This window comes from Amblyomma mixtum, chromosome 7, assembly GCF_055824585.1.
Source record: "Amblyomma mixtum isolate Tamu chromosome 7, ASM5582458v1, whole genome shotgun sequence".
Taxonomy (NCBI): Eukaryota; Metazoa; Arthropoda; class Arachnida; order Ixodida; family Ixodidae; genus Amblyomma; species Amblyomma mixtum.
The window spans coordinates 22,527,044-22,545,208 of NC_143018.1; the positions used below are offsets into that span (position 1 = coordinate 22,527,044).

The 18,165-nt window shown below is 47.2% G+C and overlaps 1 protein-coding gene across 2 annotated transcripts in view; it reads right to left on the bottom strand.

Moving 5' to 3' along the window:
• MED23 (mediator complex subunit 23) overlaps positions 1-18,165 on the bottom strand; it is a 59,981-nt gene that overhangs the window by 17,586 nt on the left and 24,230 nt on the right. For both annotated transcript variants that reach the window (XM_089551917.1, XM_089551916.1), the window contains 10 exons: positions 16,766-16,940; positions 13,588-13,949; positions 12,180-12,246; positions 11,808-11,861; positions 10,670-10,778; positions 10,522-10,593; positions 10,319-10,429; positions 9,673-9,732; positions 8,422-8,532; positions 6,501-6,603 (listed from right to left, as the gene is read on the bottom strand). In XM_089551917.1, the coding sequence (XP_089408043.1) occupies positions 6,501-6,603; positions 8,422-8,532; positions 9,673-9,732; positions 10,319-10,429; positions 10,522-10,593; positions 10,670-10,778; positions 11,808-11,861; positions 12,180-12,246; positions 13,588-13,949; positions 16,766-16,940 (1,224 nt within the window). The remainder of the gene's footprint in view (positions 1-6,500; positions 6,604-8,421; positions 8,533-9,672; positions 9,733-10,318; positions 10,430-10,521; positions 10,594-10,669; positions 10,779-11,807; positions 11,862-12,179; positions 12,247-13,587; positions 13,950-16,765; positions 16,941-18,165) is intronic.

Genomic DNA, 18,165 nt, shown 5'->3' on the forward strand with positions numbered 1-18,165 from the left:
CCAGAAGATAGCTTTGCAAGACCAGAGCTTCCGTAATTACGTTAAAAATCAAACAACACAGAGAACACTAAACGACGCCAGAGACCGCCTCTTTAATGAGCGGAGGTTCGGTACAGAAACCCAAGGGAACAATAGTAGCTGCAACACAGCAACATGGCAGGAGGACAACAACTAGAGATTTGGCAATGGAACTGCAGGGGCTACAGGCGCAAGCAGGGGCTCCTGCAGCAATTCATTAGCACTAGGGGAACCCCACCAGACCTAATCTTATTACAAGAAACAAACTGTACCCCAACCCTAAGAGGCTACTCATGCCAGGAAAAAGGGAAAACAGCAACACTCATTAGCGACAAAATAACAGCAATAAATCATGGGGAAATAGCAGACGCACAGCTAGAACACGTGATAACTGAAATAATTCCCAAAAGGAAAAGGAAAGCAAAAAGCACCTTTGTTATAAACATATATAGCCCACCTAAAAACAGGGGAGACTTCATCAAGCTTTTCGCGGAGGCAAAGAAACTTGCAGGGCAGAACACCCTAGTTATAGCAGGAGACTTCAACGCGAAAAGCCCGCAATGGGGCAGCAAAAAAGAGGACATAAAAGGGCGGAGCATATGTACAGCAGCAGAAAACACAGGCTGCGAGCTACTTACGGATGAGAGCCAACCCACAAGGCAAGGCAACAGCGTAAGCGTAGACACGTGTCCCGACCTAACCTTTGTCAGAGGAGCTAAACAAGCAGAGTGGGAAAACACACAGGAGAACCTAGGCAGCGACCACTTTATAATCAGAGTGGCCATTGAAGCCGAAAGCATCAGAAGGAAAATAGGCAAGGCAAGACTGACAGACTGGGACGCTTTCCGCACCCACTGCAAAAGCATCAAAGGCGACATCACGTCTTTAGAAGAATGGAGCCAACACTGAGCGCAATCGTGTTTGTCGACTAAAGTTTTTTTTCCAGCTTATAAAAGGACATTATAAAGTTGATACCTCTAATTATTTTTCTTACTCCTCAGGTTATAACACGAGACAAAGGCATGCACTAACAATCACCCCTTTGAACGCGCGAAATAACTGCTTTAAATATTCTTTTTTTCCGAGGACAATTACTGATTGGAATAAACTTAATAGCGAGACTGTTAATCAAAATTCTTTACTTCTGTTTGAAAAGTGCCTGTAAATGTTGTGAATTTGTGTGTGTTTATATGCTTGTATTTTGTTTTGTCCCACCCTGCTATGATCTGTACAAGATCGCAGTATCTATAAATAAATAAATAAATAAAAAAAACTTAAACAAATAAGAGATACATATACCAAAGAAGTTAACCGCACAGAACAGGCACCAGAGGTAGACAAACGACTCCTCGGCCTATGGGAGGCAAGGAAAAGCCTGACCAAACGCTGGAAGAAACAGAAGCTTAACAGGAAACTAAAAAAGAAGATAGCAGAAATCACCCAGCGAGCGGAAGAATACGCAACACAACTGGCTAGACAGGGATGGCAACAATTCAGCACAACACTGAATGGCACCCTAGGCACGGCCAGAACGTGCCTAGGGTGCCAGAACAAAGCAGAAAGTAACAAATCGATACAAAGACTGATCCACCAATACGAAGGGACGGAGGAGCAGTTAATCCTAGCAGTAAAAGAGAAATGCTACGGAAAAGAACAGGTGAAAGCCTACCAAGGAGAATACCAAGGGAAAGAAAACCAGGACATGGACAAACCGATAACAAGAGAAGAAGTTATTCAAGCCATAAGGGCAACGACAAAGAACACGGCAGCGGGGGCGGACAAGATCCAGAACTCGTTGATAAGAAATCTCAGCGATGAAGCGGTAGAACAGCTCACAAAATACTTAAACAAACTCTGGGAAGAGGGAACGGTTCCGAAAGAGTGGAAACACGCGGAAGTTGTTATGATACCCAAACCAGGCAAAAAACTGCAGATAGAAAATCTCAGACCTATCTCGCTAACATCGTGTCTGGGCAAGCTTTTCGAAAGAATCATCACTAAAAGAATACAAAGACACCTAGAAGACGGAGGATGGTACCCCAACACCATGTTCGGCTTCAGGGAACATCTATCGACCCAAGACGTGCTGCTTCAGCTCAAAGAAGAAGTACTAGAAACAATGCCAAGCAAAGGGGAAAACGTAGTCATGGCCGTGGACATCAAAGGGGCCTTCGACAACGTATCCCACGCAGCAATCATGGAAGGCATCAACGCCACCAACTGCGGAAAGAAAACACACGACTACGTGAGAAGCTTCCTCACAAACAGAACTGCAACGGTGGGTTTGGGAGACCTACGAAGCGAGGTCTTTCAAACACCATGCAGGGGAACTCCACAGGGCTCAGTGATATCACCAGTGCTCTTCAACATATCAATGATCACCCTAGCCAAAGAGCTCAGCCAGATACAAGGAATCAGACACGCAATTTATGCGGATGACATCACCATATGGACCAGCGAAGGCTCGCTAGGAAGCAAAGAAGAAAGTCTACAAGCGGCAGCCACCTGCATTGAAGGATACATGAAGAAGAGGGGACTAAGGTGTTCCACCGAAAAGTCCGAACTTCTCAGAGTAGGAAGGCACCCTACAGAGGCTAACCTCGAGGTGAAACTAGAAGGGCAGAACATACCGGAACAAAGAATGATAAGAATACTCGGTATGTGGCTGCAAGGTAGCAGGAAATGCAGCCACACACTCAGCCTGCTACGCAAAGCGGCGGAGCAAGTAGGCCGAATGATAAATAGAGTAGCCAGCAAAAGGCATGGCATGAAGGAAGAAGACACAATCAGACTGGTGAACAGCCTGATAGTCAGTCGAATAACATACTCACTACCATACCACGTAACCATCAAAGCTGAAAGAGAGCAAGCAGAAGCTATCCTTCGCAAAGCGTACAAGATAGCCTTACATCTACCAAGGAACACGTCCAACGAGAAGCTAATGCAACTAGGGCTAAACAACACTTTTGAAGAGCTGAGTGAATGCCAAATAAAGGCACAACTTCAAAGACTCAGCGACACAAGAACCGGACGAGCACTTCTGACTAGGTTGGGTCGGGAGACGGAGAACCATCACAACAACAGGGCAAACATACCAGACGCACTAAGAAGAAACATAAGCGTACAACCCATCCCCCGCAACATGGACCCAAACCTCCATGCCAGCAGGAGGAGAGCCAGAGCAGAATACTATGAAAAAACAATAGGGCACAGGGACAGCACGGTATACACCGACGCTTCCCCGTACTATGGTGAACGAGGACATAAAATGGTGGCGGTAGTCGTCAACCACCAGGGAGAACACATAACGAGCCTCACGGCCAGGGCATCAAATGTAGCAGAGGCGGAGGAGATAGCGATAGCCCTAGCAATGAGGGAGGGGGATAGAAAGGGGAGACCCTTGAATATTTTAACAGACTCACAAGAAGCGTGTCGAAACTACACAAAAGGAAGGGTAGGCAAAACGACACTCAGGATCCTCAGCGAGGGGACACCCTCGGGGAGGAGAGAGAAACATAACATACTTTGGATACCAGGCCACGCGGGGGTCTGGGGCAACGAAAGGGCGGACGAACTAGCTCGAGGGCTTACTATCCGAGCTGGGGGGTCACAAGCCCCGGAGGAGCTCTGGACTAGCCTAGGGGCTGGGTACTCTGAAACACTAAAGTTTATACAGGGGGCTAAGATACAAATACCCCCCACCACACAAAGAGCTAAGCAAGGAAGAAGCCGCAAAATGGCGGAAGCTACAGACAGGCTCCTTCCCCAACTTATATATACTAAGCAAGATGTTCCCGACACAATACCGCGCCACATGCCCTTGGTGCGAAGCGAGGCCAACACTATACCACATAACATGGGAATGCGACAGAAACATATCGTTCCACAAACACGACACACCAAGTGCGGAGCAATGGGAGAGCCGGCTCACCAGCTGCGAGCTAGAGGCCCAAAGGGCACTCATAGCACACGCAAGCGAGGTGGCCAGACTCAGTGGAGCCCTGGACTAGGGGACCACCCAAGGCTAAGGAGGCAACCTCAAGACTTGAAGAGAAGACTTGAAGAAGACCTCCACCGCAGGCTAAATCTTATAAATCAATAAAGTTTCTACTCACTCACTCTGCAGTCAGCAGGCGCAGGGCCCTTTTTTTTTTTTTGTTCCCCGTTTTTGCGCCCCACCGGCGCGAGCTTTCCCACTCCTCCTCTCCTCCTGTACCACGAAGAGAGAGCGCCCATGGAGACGCGCAGCGACCACACTTCTTGGGGAAAGAGAAAGAGCACATCCTGGGTCTGGGGAAAAGAGAGAGCTCAGAAAAAAAAAAAAATCTCTGCCTCTCCCGTAACCGAGAGTAGAGTAAGCATGAAATGTTTATGGGCCTAATGTCATCTCGGTGGACACCCGAACCGCACCATAAAGGAAGGGAGGAACACTCCCCCGGACAACGAACTGCAACATGGAATTTATGTGGTTTTTGCACGCGTTATTAGAAATCGGAAATTATAATTCCGTGCGTTATCAAACCCACAGCTCCACTGATATCTTGATAAACATTGAGAAGGCACTGGCAGCAGTTATTTTTTGTCTCGTTTGGAGACCAACCAGCGCTTGCATGCCGGTCGCGTAGGAGGGCTTACGGAGTCTCGTTAAATCTCGCTAAGTCTCGTACGGTGCCCGGATGTTCTCGTTTCAGAGCCCGGATGACTGGAATTCAGTGCCCGTATGAGTGGATTTCAGTGCCCGGATGACTGGATTTCAGTGCCCGGATGACTGGAATTCAGTGCCCGGATGACTGGATTTCAGTGCCCGGATATCTGGATTTCAGTGCCCGGATGACTGGATTTCAGTGCCCGGATGATGGCTCTCGGTCTCGGCGTGACGTCACTACACTGCCGACAACGGGGGCTAAAAGCATTTCATGCTTAAAAACGAAGCCCAGAGCGCCGATCTTTCTCCCTGCTCTTTCTTTTCCCTCTGTCGTTCCTTCGCAGCCGCGTTGACTGCCGCTCGCATAGGCTTCGCTCTTATCGCTCCATCTGCGCCTCGCGTGTTTTTTTTTGTGTGTGTGCCTGTGTTTCAACGCGCGACGTGAAGCAGGCCCCAGTAGCCAACTGTTTTGGCAAGGCAGGCCTTGAAGTGGCCGGAGATTAATGTCCGGAAGATTTAGATGACGATGAGTGCTTGGACGACGCGTTTCGCGACTTGTCCAATTTTCTCGGCGCCGTTCCGTCCGAAGTGACTGTTGAGGACTTTAACGCTGACAGCGAAGTTCAAGCGGTAGCTGGCGTTCAAGACGCCGACTCCAGCGACGACGAGGGCAACTGTGTTGTCGAAGAAACGCGTCCGTGCGCAGCCACTGAACTGGCGTCAGCGTTAGCCTGATTCGGCGCTGTTGCGGCGAAATGGAAGGCACTGTGCTGTCGCACCTGGACAGTCTCGAGAAGATCGAGGCCAGTGTTTTGAACTTCGTTTCCCAGGGGAAAAAGCAGCCCAAAATTAGTGATCTTTTTTTCCGCGAAATAAAGCGCTTTCACATTGCGCGCCCATACTATGTGATTCGCGGCTGTTCCAAACGGTAAGCCACAATTTGTTATGATCGGGAGTGCAGTTTTAGCCTATATCTGTATATCGAATTTTCGCTATATCGAACTATTTTCCGATCCCCTTCGAATTCGATATATCCGGGTTCGACTGTACCTACTGTCGGGAACATCGAGGCAGAACTGGGGTAAAATTATACGGACTTCCTGCAAACTTCACGGTGCGGCGCAGTGAAGCTCCTCCGTTACCACTTCACACCCATCATAAGCGGCACTGTTGCACGTGACGACACTTCACCGCACAAACAGAAAATTGGACGTGATGAGCGTGCAGTTTCAATGCATTGGAATGGAACCACACAGACGGAAGCAAAATAAACGGCTCAGTGGAGCCGAAGTAGCGAGAAAAAAAAAACGGGTGGAAGAAAACATCAGAGACATGCCAATCAGAGTCCGAGACGGTGCTATTCTGGATTAGGTTGAACCCTGGCTGACGCTGGTTGGTTTCGCAGCAAAGCAAACCCAAAACCAAGAGGTAAGATTGTCCTCAGAGACAGGGGCCTTCATCGTCACGCCTTCTTCTTCACATGTCAGAGGTGAGCAGGTGACTTTGCAGCATGGAATTCAGGTCAACGATCTCTTGCTGCGCTGTCATACTTGGACACGGCCTCTCTTTGACAGCTCATTCAAATTAACCGGTGTGAGATCCACAGCATCCAAATTAGAGAGCATTCAATGCCATAGACTTGCAAGGGCGTTGGCCGAGACGGAGCCGGCAGTTCGAATTATCTGAATTTCCGAATTAACGGGGCTTGAATTTACGAGCTTTTACCGTACAAGAAAAGATCTCAATCTGCAGCAAATTAAACGCTCTCCTCCTTCACATGGTGTACAAATGCAAGACAAGGAACGCAGCGATGAAGAGCGAACAATTTGGCGCCCACCGTGAAACTTGTACAGGCAGCCGAGGTGGTCGAGCAGAGATTCAACTGAGATGGTGGCCACTGGGAAGAGCTCCAGGAACCGGTGGATGACAATGTCCATCACCTGGACGGGGTGAAGAAAACATTAAAAATTAATAACCCTCCAATTTCTGCCTCTAGTTTATCTCTAGTGCTCTTTCTCTCCTCTTAGCAAGACCACCAAATACTGGAAGGTCAACTATGCTAGGCAGTGCTGCACATGACATGTACTCCTCATGCTCAGTTAATCACATGCCAGCAATGTGTGTTTTACTCGCTTTTTCAACATGTGCTTCATCTGATGCTCTTCTTTCATCTCATGCGGAAGATGCAAGGACAGAAGATGTTCATTCTCAATGACACAATAAAAGCCGCCTTAACGTAACAGGAAACACAAACAGTGGAGATAGATTGGAAAAGACACGTGAAAGAACTGACAAGAGTGTTTCAAGGCACCTTTCGTGGACAGCGGGATAAACAAGCACCAATAGGCTAGTGGCTCAGTGGTTATGGCACCCAGCTGTTAACCCTAAAGACGCGGGTTCGATGGAGACGAAATTCCAGAGGCCCGTGTACTGTGCGATGTCAATGCAAGTTAAAGAACACCGGGTGATCGAAATTTCCGGAGCCCTCCACTACGGCGTCCCTCATAGCCTGAGTCGCTTTGGGACGTTAAACCCCCATAAAACAATAAAACAAAACAAACAAAGAACACACGCTGAAACAAACTAGCCTCCAATAGCAAGTCACACAAGATGGCAAGAGATTTAAAGAAGTGCAAGAACAAGTTGATGTGAGCATTTGAGAACACTTTCAAAAAGCTGCACAATAAGCAGCAACCGCTGATGAGTTTGCTCATGAAAACCATGACTGATTTGATTGCACCTGCACCAACCAAGACAGTATGCTGAAGCAAACTTATGATCAGTAGCTGGATTTATGACACAAAGATAAGACGCAGGGAAAAAGAACATGAGAAACGAACAGGCAGGAAACTGCTACCAGAAGAGGCACTTTGCTCGCCTGCTCCAGAAAAGAGAGGGTATAGAAGGGATGCATTACAAAGCGGATGAAGTACCGTATTTTCCGGTGTATAAGACGCACCTGCCATATATGAAGGCTCTCATTGAAAAAGTTGGTATATAATACGCACCCGTGCATAAGACGCACCCCAATTTACCCACTTAGTCTAGTGAGGGTTAATTAAACACGCTTGCTCGACCATCGCAAAATGAACCATGGATGGACTCATCTGATCGCATAAAAGCTCCGTAGCTCCGTAGGCCCACAGCCCGATTTCCGTTTTCAGTAGCACACTCGACCGCAGATAATTTGAACTTTGCGGTGTAGCTCTTGCGCAACTTCGGTGGCATACTGTAGTAAGACAGAGCACGACAGGTGTAGGTAGTGGAAAACACACGCCGAAGACACCAACACAGACGTAATACATACACGGTTGCGAAGTTGCAAAGAATGACTAAAAAAGAACGCCGGCTTGGCTTGTTTTGACAATGGCGAGAAGCGCGACTGTCGCCATCTTTTGGAATTTCACATTACTTTTGCTTGCGCCTCCGAAACGACCGCGTATTTGCGATTCTGGAAGTCGTCATCCCCGCCGTTTCATGATAAAGTTCACCTAAAAAAAGTTGCGCACGGCGGTCCCCGTATTGAAGTATTAACCGTGTTACTACCGCATCATTGGTAGTGATATTTTTTCGGTGAAAAAAGCTTGACAATGAACCTGAGTAATTTCTGAACTCGCAAAAAAAAAACGAAAAATTCGCATATAAGACGCACCCTTGTATAGGACGCACCAACAAGATTTTTGACAAAAAAACCGCGTCTTATACACCGGAAAATACGGTAGTAGCTGACAAACCCCAGGTGACAGGTGTGCACCTACCGGGATGAAGCGCAGGCAGATGTTGCCGAAGTACACAGGCAGGTAGGTGTGCTGCTGACTCTGCCCACTCAGGTCCTGCAGGCCCTCGAAGTAGAACTTCTCCGGGTATTTCTGCAATGCAAAACAGTGCCAGGCTATCTTCAGGGCAACAGCTTTTAAAAGGAGACTATAGATAAACACGCTTCTACGTTCGTCACACCAGTACGGCTTATTAAAGAAAAGCCCCACGAAAAGCTTAGCCCAAAATTAAAGGTGCACTGAAGAGGAATCTGAACTCTTCTTTTTGCCACGGGAACTCAATCTACACATTTCCCAGCATTCTTAGAAACTTCCATTCATTGCCCTGTGCGGCCGATTTCCCTAATTAAATTGAATTAACGTCCGGCTCCCGCTTTTTTTTTTTTAATTCCCCGCATACAGCGGGAGGAGTCGACCAACGCATGGAGTGCCTTTCAGCCAGCTCCGTGGAGGCTTTGCTTTCTCTTTTATTTTGTTTCTTTTAGGTTTCCGTGAATAAATAGGTCTAATCAGAGACCACATAGCTGCAAATTAGGCCCACGGAAATAAAGATACGCGTGGACTCTTTGCTTTCGCGGTCACTAAGTATCACTCCGCCGATGGCAGAGCAGCAAGCTACCACGGGACTGGGTGAAAGGTTGGTCGCCTCCTCCCACCATTTGCGGGGGATTAAAAAAAAAAAAGAAAGGCGGGAGCCCGACGTTAATCCGATTTAAATGAGGGAAATCGGCCGCACAAGGCAATAATTCGAAGTTTCCAAGAACACTCGGAACGTGTAGATAAGAGTTTCAGCGGTAAACATGCTTGTTCAGATTCCTCTTCAGTGCACCATTAATGAAGCAAAGCGACCCTCTTTTTTCCAGACGTGAAAGAGCAGAAGAGCATTTACAAAACACTGTCATCTGCCACTTCATGCCATGATTTTGGCGGAGGTTGCAGATAATGAGTCAATAACATTTGAGTGATAGCCCCTGCATTTCACTTACCTTGTAAAAAATAAAAAACTGCGAGGCATTGCAGAAAAAAATAAATGATCTCCTTCATTGTTTCCAAGTCTTCTGCCCTTTCATGTGGTACTAATTCCTTTTTCAGATGCAAGACTGCTTAACAGCGCAAGGCATACTGCACTGTTTGCGACTAAGCAAAGCACTCGACACAGGTCATTAAAGCTGGAAACAGCTGCAATTTTCAAGGTACAAATGAATATGAAAAATCGATGCAGCCCAGACATACCCTGTGGAAGGCCAGATGCTTCTCGTGCCAGTCTGCCTGCTTCCAATGCTCTGGAGAATTCTGAAAGCATACGAAGGTTCTCTTTACCAAACCACAAGAGACTGAGCTCGGGACACAGAAACAACAAAACAAACCTGATCAACACTGTTCCCACATCGAGTTATTTATTTATTTATTTATTTATTTATTTAATACTGCAGAGTCGCTCGACTCCAAGCAGGCATGAGCATGGGCATGAGCACAGATACAAATAGAAAAACAAGATACGCACGAACTTCATGCAAGAGCAAACGATGATGCGAAAAAAGAAACCAAAACGACAAGGGTTTCACATAGAAAAGGCTCTAAAATTATCAACAAACGTTTCTACATTTGGGCTGTTGACTACACAGCCAAATGTAAGTTATTGATCAATTCGCTCTCGCCCTACCATAAGCTTGCCGTCCCGGTTAGCTCAATTGGTAGAGCGACTGCCCTGGTGAAGTGGTGGTCCCGGGTTCGAACCCCGGACCAGGATGAATTTTTCTTACGAAGTTTCTGAGAAAGCTGTATAGCTTTCCTTTGTAGCCGTATGGCTGCGCTCGGGTGGACGTCAATGAGTAATTACTCCCTTATAACAAAACAAACCGAAGCAAGGGATGCTTACATCCTTGACAAAATCCAAGACCCGGTTCTTGAACTCCGACGGTCGGATAAGCAGCATTTGTATGATGAAGAAGCACACCTGGATTTCGTTGCCCTCAAAGCTGCGAAGAGCCTGCACATTACACCAGCAGCAACAATGAGTCATCACATCCTGAACATACGGCTTCACATGCTTAGGAAGATCGGGCTGTACAGTATACTGACCAAGCAAAGGATCAACCTGTCCAAGGAGATGACGTGGTACTTCCAAATAAGGTCATTCAGGGCATCAATACACTGCAAAGAAAAGAAGAGCGCCATATTTCAGATATGCAACACATGATGCAATACGAGCCAAGGAAGCGTCACTTGCCTTGTTCACATGTTGTCCTCCCACTGAATTGGACACTTCGAAGACCAGAAAGTCGGCAAATGTCCGGAGGTGTGAGGAAAGGGCACGGGCTCCAATTCTGTCCAAAATCCTGATGGGGAAATATATAAGTATGAGCAAACTGCAAGAGTATAACAATGTAAAAAAAATTTTAACAATCATTTCATACTCTTACAACTTCAAGGGTCAATCAAGCCTAATCTGTGCACTTCTGGAAAGGAAACAAAGCTCAGATATGCAAACCAGCGTCGCCCAGACTTACGGCACTCTCAAAAAAAGTCCCGGCTATAACATGATGATCCAGATGTAGCTGCAAAAAGCCTGCATCCATTCTCAAAACATCCAGTTGAAATAGAGAAGCAAATATGTGAGAAAAAACGTGCTTAAGTGAGCAGCTAAACATATCCGAATGTGGCACCAAGACAGCCCAGCCATAGCATGCAATGCTTTTGTGCCAAAAGAACTGCTGCTCCATGGTTAAGGGTCTTTTTTTATATGAGAAACATTTTACATGAGAAAGCTCATTCATTATAAAAAGATGCAAAAAGGACTGCGAAGATACTGCAAAACCTCACAGAAAGAAGTATATAAATGGAGAGAACAGAGCCTGCAGAAACAGCAGCAACGATCTTAGCTTACAATATAGCAAAGCCAAAGAAATTTATTTAAACAGGTCTGAAATAACACTACATAAGTTTCATTAGGTGCTACAGCGCTCTCAATAAGAACCGTGACATAGAATAAGTGATTGGGACCTGTTTCACGAAGTAGTTCAAGCCCCAAAAAGCTGGCAAGTTAAGCATTCAGCTCTAAACAGATGGCATCACCGCATGTCCAGTGCAATGTATCCTGATACATAACACAAACCACAATACATTCACCAATGAGGTGTCGTACGTCATACCGAGTGTTACTGCACATGATTACCACCAGCATCAGAGTGGCATTGTGACACTCGAGTAGGGACATGCTTACCAACCTCTACAGCAACCACGTCTCAGCTGCAGAGTTAAAGCACACCACACAAATGCACAGCCTTTAACTTTCAGGTAGGGCACAAACACAGTCGAGCATGTCGCAGTACACCACTTTGGTTACACCAAATCCCTGACTGACTCACTTGTAGGCCAGTGGGCTTATCCGGTCGTTTTCCAAGAGCATTTTCCACAGCAAACTGAAAGTGAGCAATGCAGAGCACAGGATCAACACAAAAGATCTTGCCTAAGCTGGATGTAAAAGACTTCATAGGTAAAAACCACATAGTGCTATACAGCATTGCAAAGAACACATCACCCTGCCAAAGTGTGGGCCTACTGAATTTTACATGAGCTGTACTTGTTTTGTGCTGTGCCCAAAACACAGCTGAAAGGTGTGGCACCTCTGAGTAAGGTTTGGTGTCCAGCTAAAGCCGTATACTGTGTATGAAGCATGCTATAGCATGTTTCTGGTTTAAGTATAGATAGCAATGAGACAAAATAAACTGCCACCTTACCATAAAAACAAGTGTGGAGTCCCTTGCTGAGAGAAGTGGGCAATGATGTCATTCTCATTGCTCATGGCTGGAAGGAAGCAAGGAGAATAAGGCTTAGGACGTTTATAAAAATATAGAGACAATTGCGACACATGGAAACGACTGCTTCCGAGTAGACTAAAACTAACAAACAGAGCCAGAACAACTTCTGGCACACAATTCTGTTTCTTGCAGTGAACGCACACATCACCTAAAGCCTGTCCATCGTACAAATCCACTACAACTCGACTGCTCATCAAAACGTGGCAGTTGCTTTCATTAGCGAGCTGTTCACATCTCACTGAGCCCTCAGTTCAGATAAAATGCGCAGAATTTAAAAGAAAACAGTAAACTACAGTGCCTGCTACAAGTACGGCTTTTTAGCGGACTGTTGCAGCCGACTTCCACTACACAGCCAGTTATTGTTAACTGAATTAGCCAACTTTTTTTTTGTTCGGGGCCGTGAATCTGTGTGCTCCTTTTTACACGCCTGCTGAGTAGGAAGGAATAGAAGCAAGAACAGGCGGAGCTCGTCAGCACCTTCTGAAAGCTGTTCATCATCATCATCATCAGCCTGACTATGCCCACTGCAGGGCAAAGGCCTCTCCCATGCACTCCAATTAACCCTGTCCTTCGGCAGTTACGGCCACCGTATTCCCGCAAATTTCTTAATCTCATCCGCCTGTCTAACTTTCTGCCGCCCCCTGCTACGTTTGCCTTCTCTTGGAATCCACTCCTTAAGGACCTTAACCTTAAGGATCAGCGGTTATCTTGCCTTCGCATTACATGCCCTGCCCAAGCCCACTTCTTCCTCTTGATTTCAACTAGGATATCATTAACGCGCGCTTGTTCTCTCACCCACTCCGCCCGCTTCCGATCTCTTAACGTTACACCTATCATTTTTCTTTCCATAGCTCGCTGCGTTGTCCTTAACTTAAGCTGAACCCTCTTCGTTAGCCTCCACATTTCTGCCCCACAAGTGAGTACCGGTAAGATACAGCTGTTGTATACTTTTCTCTTGAGGGGTATTGGTAAACTGCCATTCATGATCTGAGAGAACCTGCCATATGTGCTCCACCCCATTCTTATTCTTCTAGTTATTTCCCTCTCATGATCCGGATCAGCGGTCACTACCTGCTCCAAATAGACATATTCTCTTACTACTTGCAGCACTGCGCCATCAATTGCGAACAGCTGTTCTCTTGCTGGACTGTTGAATATTACTTTGGTTCTGATGCTGAAAGTTGTTGGGCTTCCCCAAAGCCAAAAGGATTGAGAACCCCTGATATAAACCAACTTAAACTAGTCTTCCGTTTAAATCAAACTGCAATCGCGAGTAGCAAGGGCTCGGCTCATGCAAGAGCGGAGATCAAGAGGGAGGAGGCCGTACTCTTCCACTTGCGGTACTCCTCCTCGACGGAGCGCTTGAGCTGGGCCTTGCTCTCGCGCTGGGCCTGGTGCTGCTGGAAGAACTCGGCCAGGCTCGGGGGAAAGCTGAGCAGGGTGAGGCTGGACCAGCTGTGCGGGGTGCTCTGCATGGCCGTGGTCAGGAGCTCCTTGCACCACACCATAGAGAGGGACTCCGAGCCTGTGATGTGGACGGCCCGGGCCAGGGTCAGGATCAGGGCCTTGTTGAGCTCCTCCGACTCGGCCGAGAGCAGCGTCTTGGGCTCCTGCTGGAAGCGCGACAGCTGGGGCTGCACCTCCGCACTGCCCAGGCCCGTGATGAGCTTCAGGGCCGTGCTCTCCACACTGTAATGTGCAGATTGGTTTATTGGGGTTTAACGTCCCAAATGTCTACTTAGGGCAGGTAGTGACCGCAGATCCGGATCATGAGAGGGAAATAACTAGAAAAACAAGAATGGGGTGGAGCGCATATGGCAGGTTCTCTCAGATCATGAACGGTAGCTTACCAATACCCCTCAAGAGAAAAGTATACAACAGCTGTATCCTACCGGTACTCACCTATGGGGCAGAAACGTGGAGGCTAACAAAGAGGGCTCAGCTTAAGTTAAGGACAACGCAGCGAGCTATGGAAAGGAAAATGATAGGTGTAACGTTAAGAGATCGGAAGAGGGCGGAGTGGGTGAGAGAACAAACACGGGTTAATGACATCTTAGTTGAAATCAAAAGGAAGAAATGGGCTTGGGCAGGGCATGTAATGCGAAGGCAAGATAACCGCTGGTCCTTAAGGGTAACTGAAGGGTAACGGAGTGGATTCCAAGAGAAAGCAAATGTAGCAGGGGATGGCAGAAAGTTGGGTGGGCGGATGAGGTTAAGAAGTTTGCGGGGATACAGTGGCGGCAACTGACAAAGGACAGGGTTAATTGGAGAGACATGGGAGAGGCCTTTGCCCTGCAGTGGGTGTAGTCAGGCTGATTATGATGATGATGAACGTCCCGAAGCAACTCAGGCTATGAGCGACGCCGTAGTGAAGGGCTCCGGAAATTTCGACCACCTGGGGTTTTTTAACGCACACTGACATCTCACAGTACACGGGCCTCTAGAATTTCGCCTTCATCGAAATTCAGCCGCCGCGGCCGGGATCGAACCCGCGTCTTCCGGGTCAGCAGCCGAGCACTGTAACCACTGAGCCACCGCGACGGGTAAAAAGGAAAAAAAAATTCAGGGGGCACTTTGACTGTCTAAGTGCGTTGAGGCGAAAGCGTTTTCCGCACCACTTTGACTATGTGACACTGGTGACGTCACCACTGGATGACGTAACACGTAATTGATAACGAAGTAATGACAAATTACTAATTCGTGGCTAATTACTGATTAATGACGAAACACTAATAGACTACTAATTAATGACGCTCGAGCTTCGCCTTTAGGAGTGGAACGCGACAGCGTGTTGTACGCCACCACCCGTTCAGCGCCGTGGCTTGCCCTTTAAACATGACGCTTTCTGAGGAAAGGAAATAGCTGAGGAAAGGAAATGGTGCAGTAATTCTCTGTCATCTCCATGGGTGGATACCTTACAGGAAGGGAGGAAGTGGAGTGAAAGAAGAAAGCGAAGGAGGGGCCTTAATAAAGCAACTGAAAATTGTATTTGAGGAAAAGAATTTAATCAGTAAATGTCTCACACATCTTGGTGGACACCCGTCAAAACACCAACACATCTGCCCACACAGCTCTTAATAGCCCACACAGCTCTTCTCTTAATAGGAAACAAGGAGAGCAGGAGCAATGTTGAAGACACACTGAAACGAATTTCAGTCATGGCCCTATCTCATAGGGATGAGCTGCAAGAGGCACCACCGTACCGTTTGACCTTGCTCGGGAGCTCCCATTTCTTTGCACTGAGGACAAAAACTGGGGAAACCTCTGAAAGACACCGTCAGCACTCACAAGTGTGGGACATCATCATCATCAGCCTGACTGCGCTCACTGAAGGGCAAAGGCCTCTCTCTCCCATGTCTCTCCAATTAACCCTGTCCTTTGCCAGTTGTGGCTAACGTATCCCAGCAAACTTCTCAATCTCATCTGCCCACCTAACTTTCTGCCGCACCCCTGCTACGCTTGTCTTCTCTTGGAATCCACTCCTTAAAGACGTGGGACATTTGACATAAAAATATATTCCAAGTCATTTCCATTGAGTGGGCTCTAGCATGCTAGGTTAAACGATGACAGCGCTATTGGCTAAGACAACCTGATCAGTAATAAGCTTTCCTTTGTAGCCGTATGGCTGCGCTTGGGTGGATGCCAATGAGTAATTACTCCCTTATTACAAATCTACTCCACCTTGGGGGATTCCCCTAAACATTTGACCAACACTCTTCCCACTTCGAGTTACTGATCAATTCGCTCTCGCCCTACCATAAGCTTGCCGTCCCGGTTAGCTCAATTGGTAGAGCGACTGCTCCGGTGTGGCGGTGGTTCCGGGTTCGAACCCCGGACCAGGACGAATTTTTCTTTAACTACGAAGTTTCTGAGAAAGCTGTATAGCTTTCCTTTGTAGCCGTATGGCTGCGCTTGGGTGGATGCCAATGAGTAATTACTCCCTTATTACAAATCTACTCCACCTTGGGGGATTCCCCTAAACATTTGACCAACACTCTTCCCACTTCGAGTTACTGATCAATTCGCTCTCGCCCTACCATAAGCTTGCCGTCCCGGTTAGCTCAATTGGTAGAGCGACTGCTCCGGTGTGGCGGTGGTTCCGGGTTCGAACCCCGGACCAGGACGAATTTTTCTTTAACTACGAAGTTTCTGAGAAAGCTGTATAGCTTTCCTTTGTAGCCGTATGGCTGCGCTTGGGTGGATGCCAATGAGTAATTACTCCCTTATTACAAATCTACTCCACCTTGGGGGATTCCCCTAAACATTTGACCACAACCTGATCAGGTTAACCAAAGCAGGCAGATTCTGTCATTGGCCAGACAGGGCTCGGGTGATGACATCACAGATGATGTCACCAGTAGCATCAAGAGCATGAGACACACAGAATAGCTGCAATAAAGCTGCTTATCTCGTGATGAAATGCATCTAAACAACACTGAAGGCACCGAATGCGGTTGTGGACACCAGTGGGCACAGTGAGAGCGCAGTGAGGCAGGGGAGCTCACCAGAGGTGCAGCTGTGTCTGGTTGGTCTGTGGCACGTTGGCCAGGCTGTGCAGGTGCGAGAGCAGCTGGACACGGTAGTGGGGCTGAATGTGGTGCAGCCGGTAGCTGAACATCTCCAGCAGTGTGTGCAGGATGCCCCACGCCTGCTGCCGGAACACCGTCGGCAGGAGGTGGTCTGTGCAACGGGTTTGCAGGCACAGGGGTGAATGCCTGAGAGGTAGCCCCTCCAACATTCATTCGTTGATCTGCCTGTCCATTTTGCACATTCGCTCATTCATTTGTGTGACTAACTTATTTATCCATTCATTCAAGTATACCAACATTGGTGACTAACTTATTTATCCATTCATTCATGTATACGGACATTGGTGACTACCGTATTTACTCAAATGTAACGCGACCGCGAATGTAACGCGAGGGGTGACTTTACATGCTGCCCAGTGGGAAAAAAATAAAACCACGAATATAACGCGAGGCTTACAGACGCAAAACAAAGTACCTTTAATGAACATCGTGGCCAACATGTTTATTCATCTTCCTCGCTTTCGGACTCGGAGTTCTCGGAAACAGAGTCCTCCTTTTCGCTGTCGACCTCCCAGACGATGTCATCCTCTGTGCAGAATTCTGCAGAATTCCCGAGCTCTTCAGCTAACAAAATCGCTTTTCTCTTAAAACGAGCGTCGTACTGAGCACGACGCGTTGTCATCGTGTGCGCTGAATTGGCTGAATCAACACCGCGAAAGACGCCACAAGAACACCACGCGTTGAGCGCAAGATTGCAACGAACAAAGAACGCTTTGGCTTTGGATGGATGGGGATTTGGCCTAATTTGGCTTCCCTGGTACCCATGTTGCCAACATAAGATAGCAAAAGTGCGGAAACCAAAACCGAGCTGATAGCTTCGAAATGGCTGCACCGCGGCACTGCTTTAGGCCATTCGAAGTGCAGTATTCGATTATAACGCGAGGGTAGACTTTAAGCGGAATAAATCTTGGAAAAAACTCCCGTTACATTCGAGTAAATACGGTAACTTATTTATCCACTGACATTGGTGACTAACTTATTTATCCATTCATTCAAGTATACCCACATTGGTGACTAACTTATTTATGTATACCTGCATTGTCCAAAGGCATACTGCATGAGAACGCACACACAAAGTTTGTCTGAGGCCAGTGCAGCAGCGCAAGTTGTTAACCATCTGAGAATGCATCATTCAGTAACATGTTGAGGAAAGTGATCCCATTGGATGATGGTATGTAGAAAAATTAGCTTTCAATTAAATCACTTCAACACTTCATTGCATTACTTCTTCACTAATGATAATGTTAAAAGGTTTAGAAGAACTTCTATTTGGGCTAGATGGTTCAATGTACTCGAGAAAGCAAAACAGTAGCGCC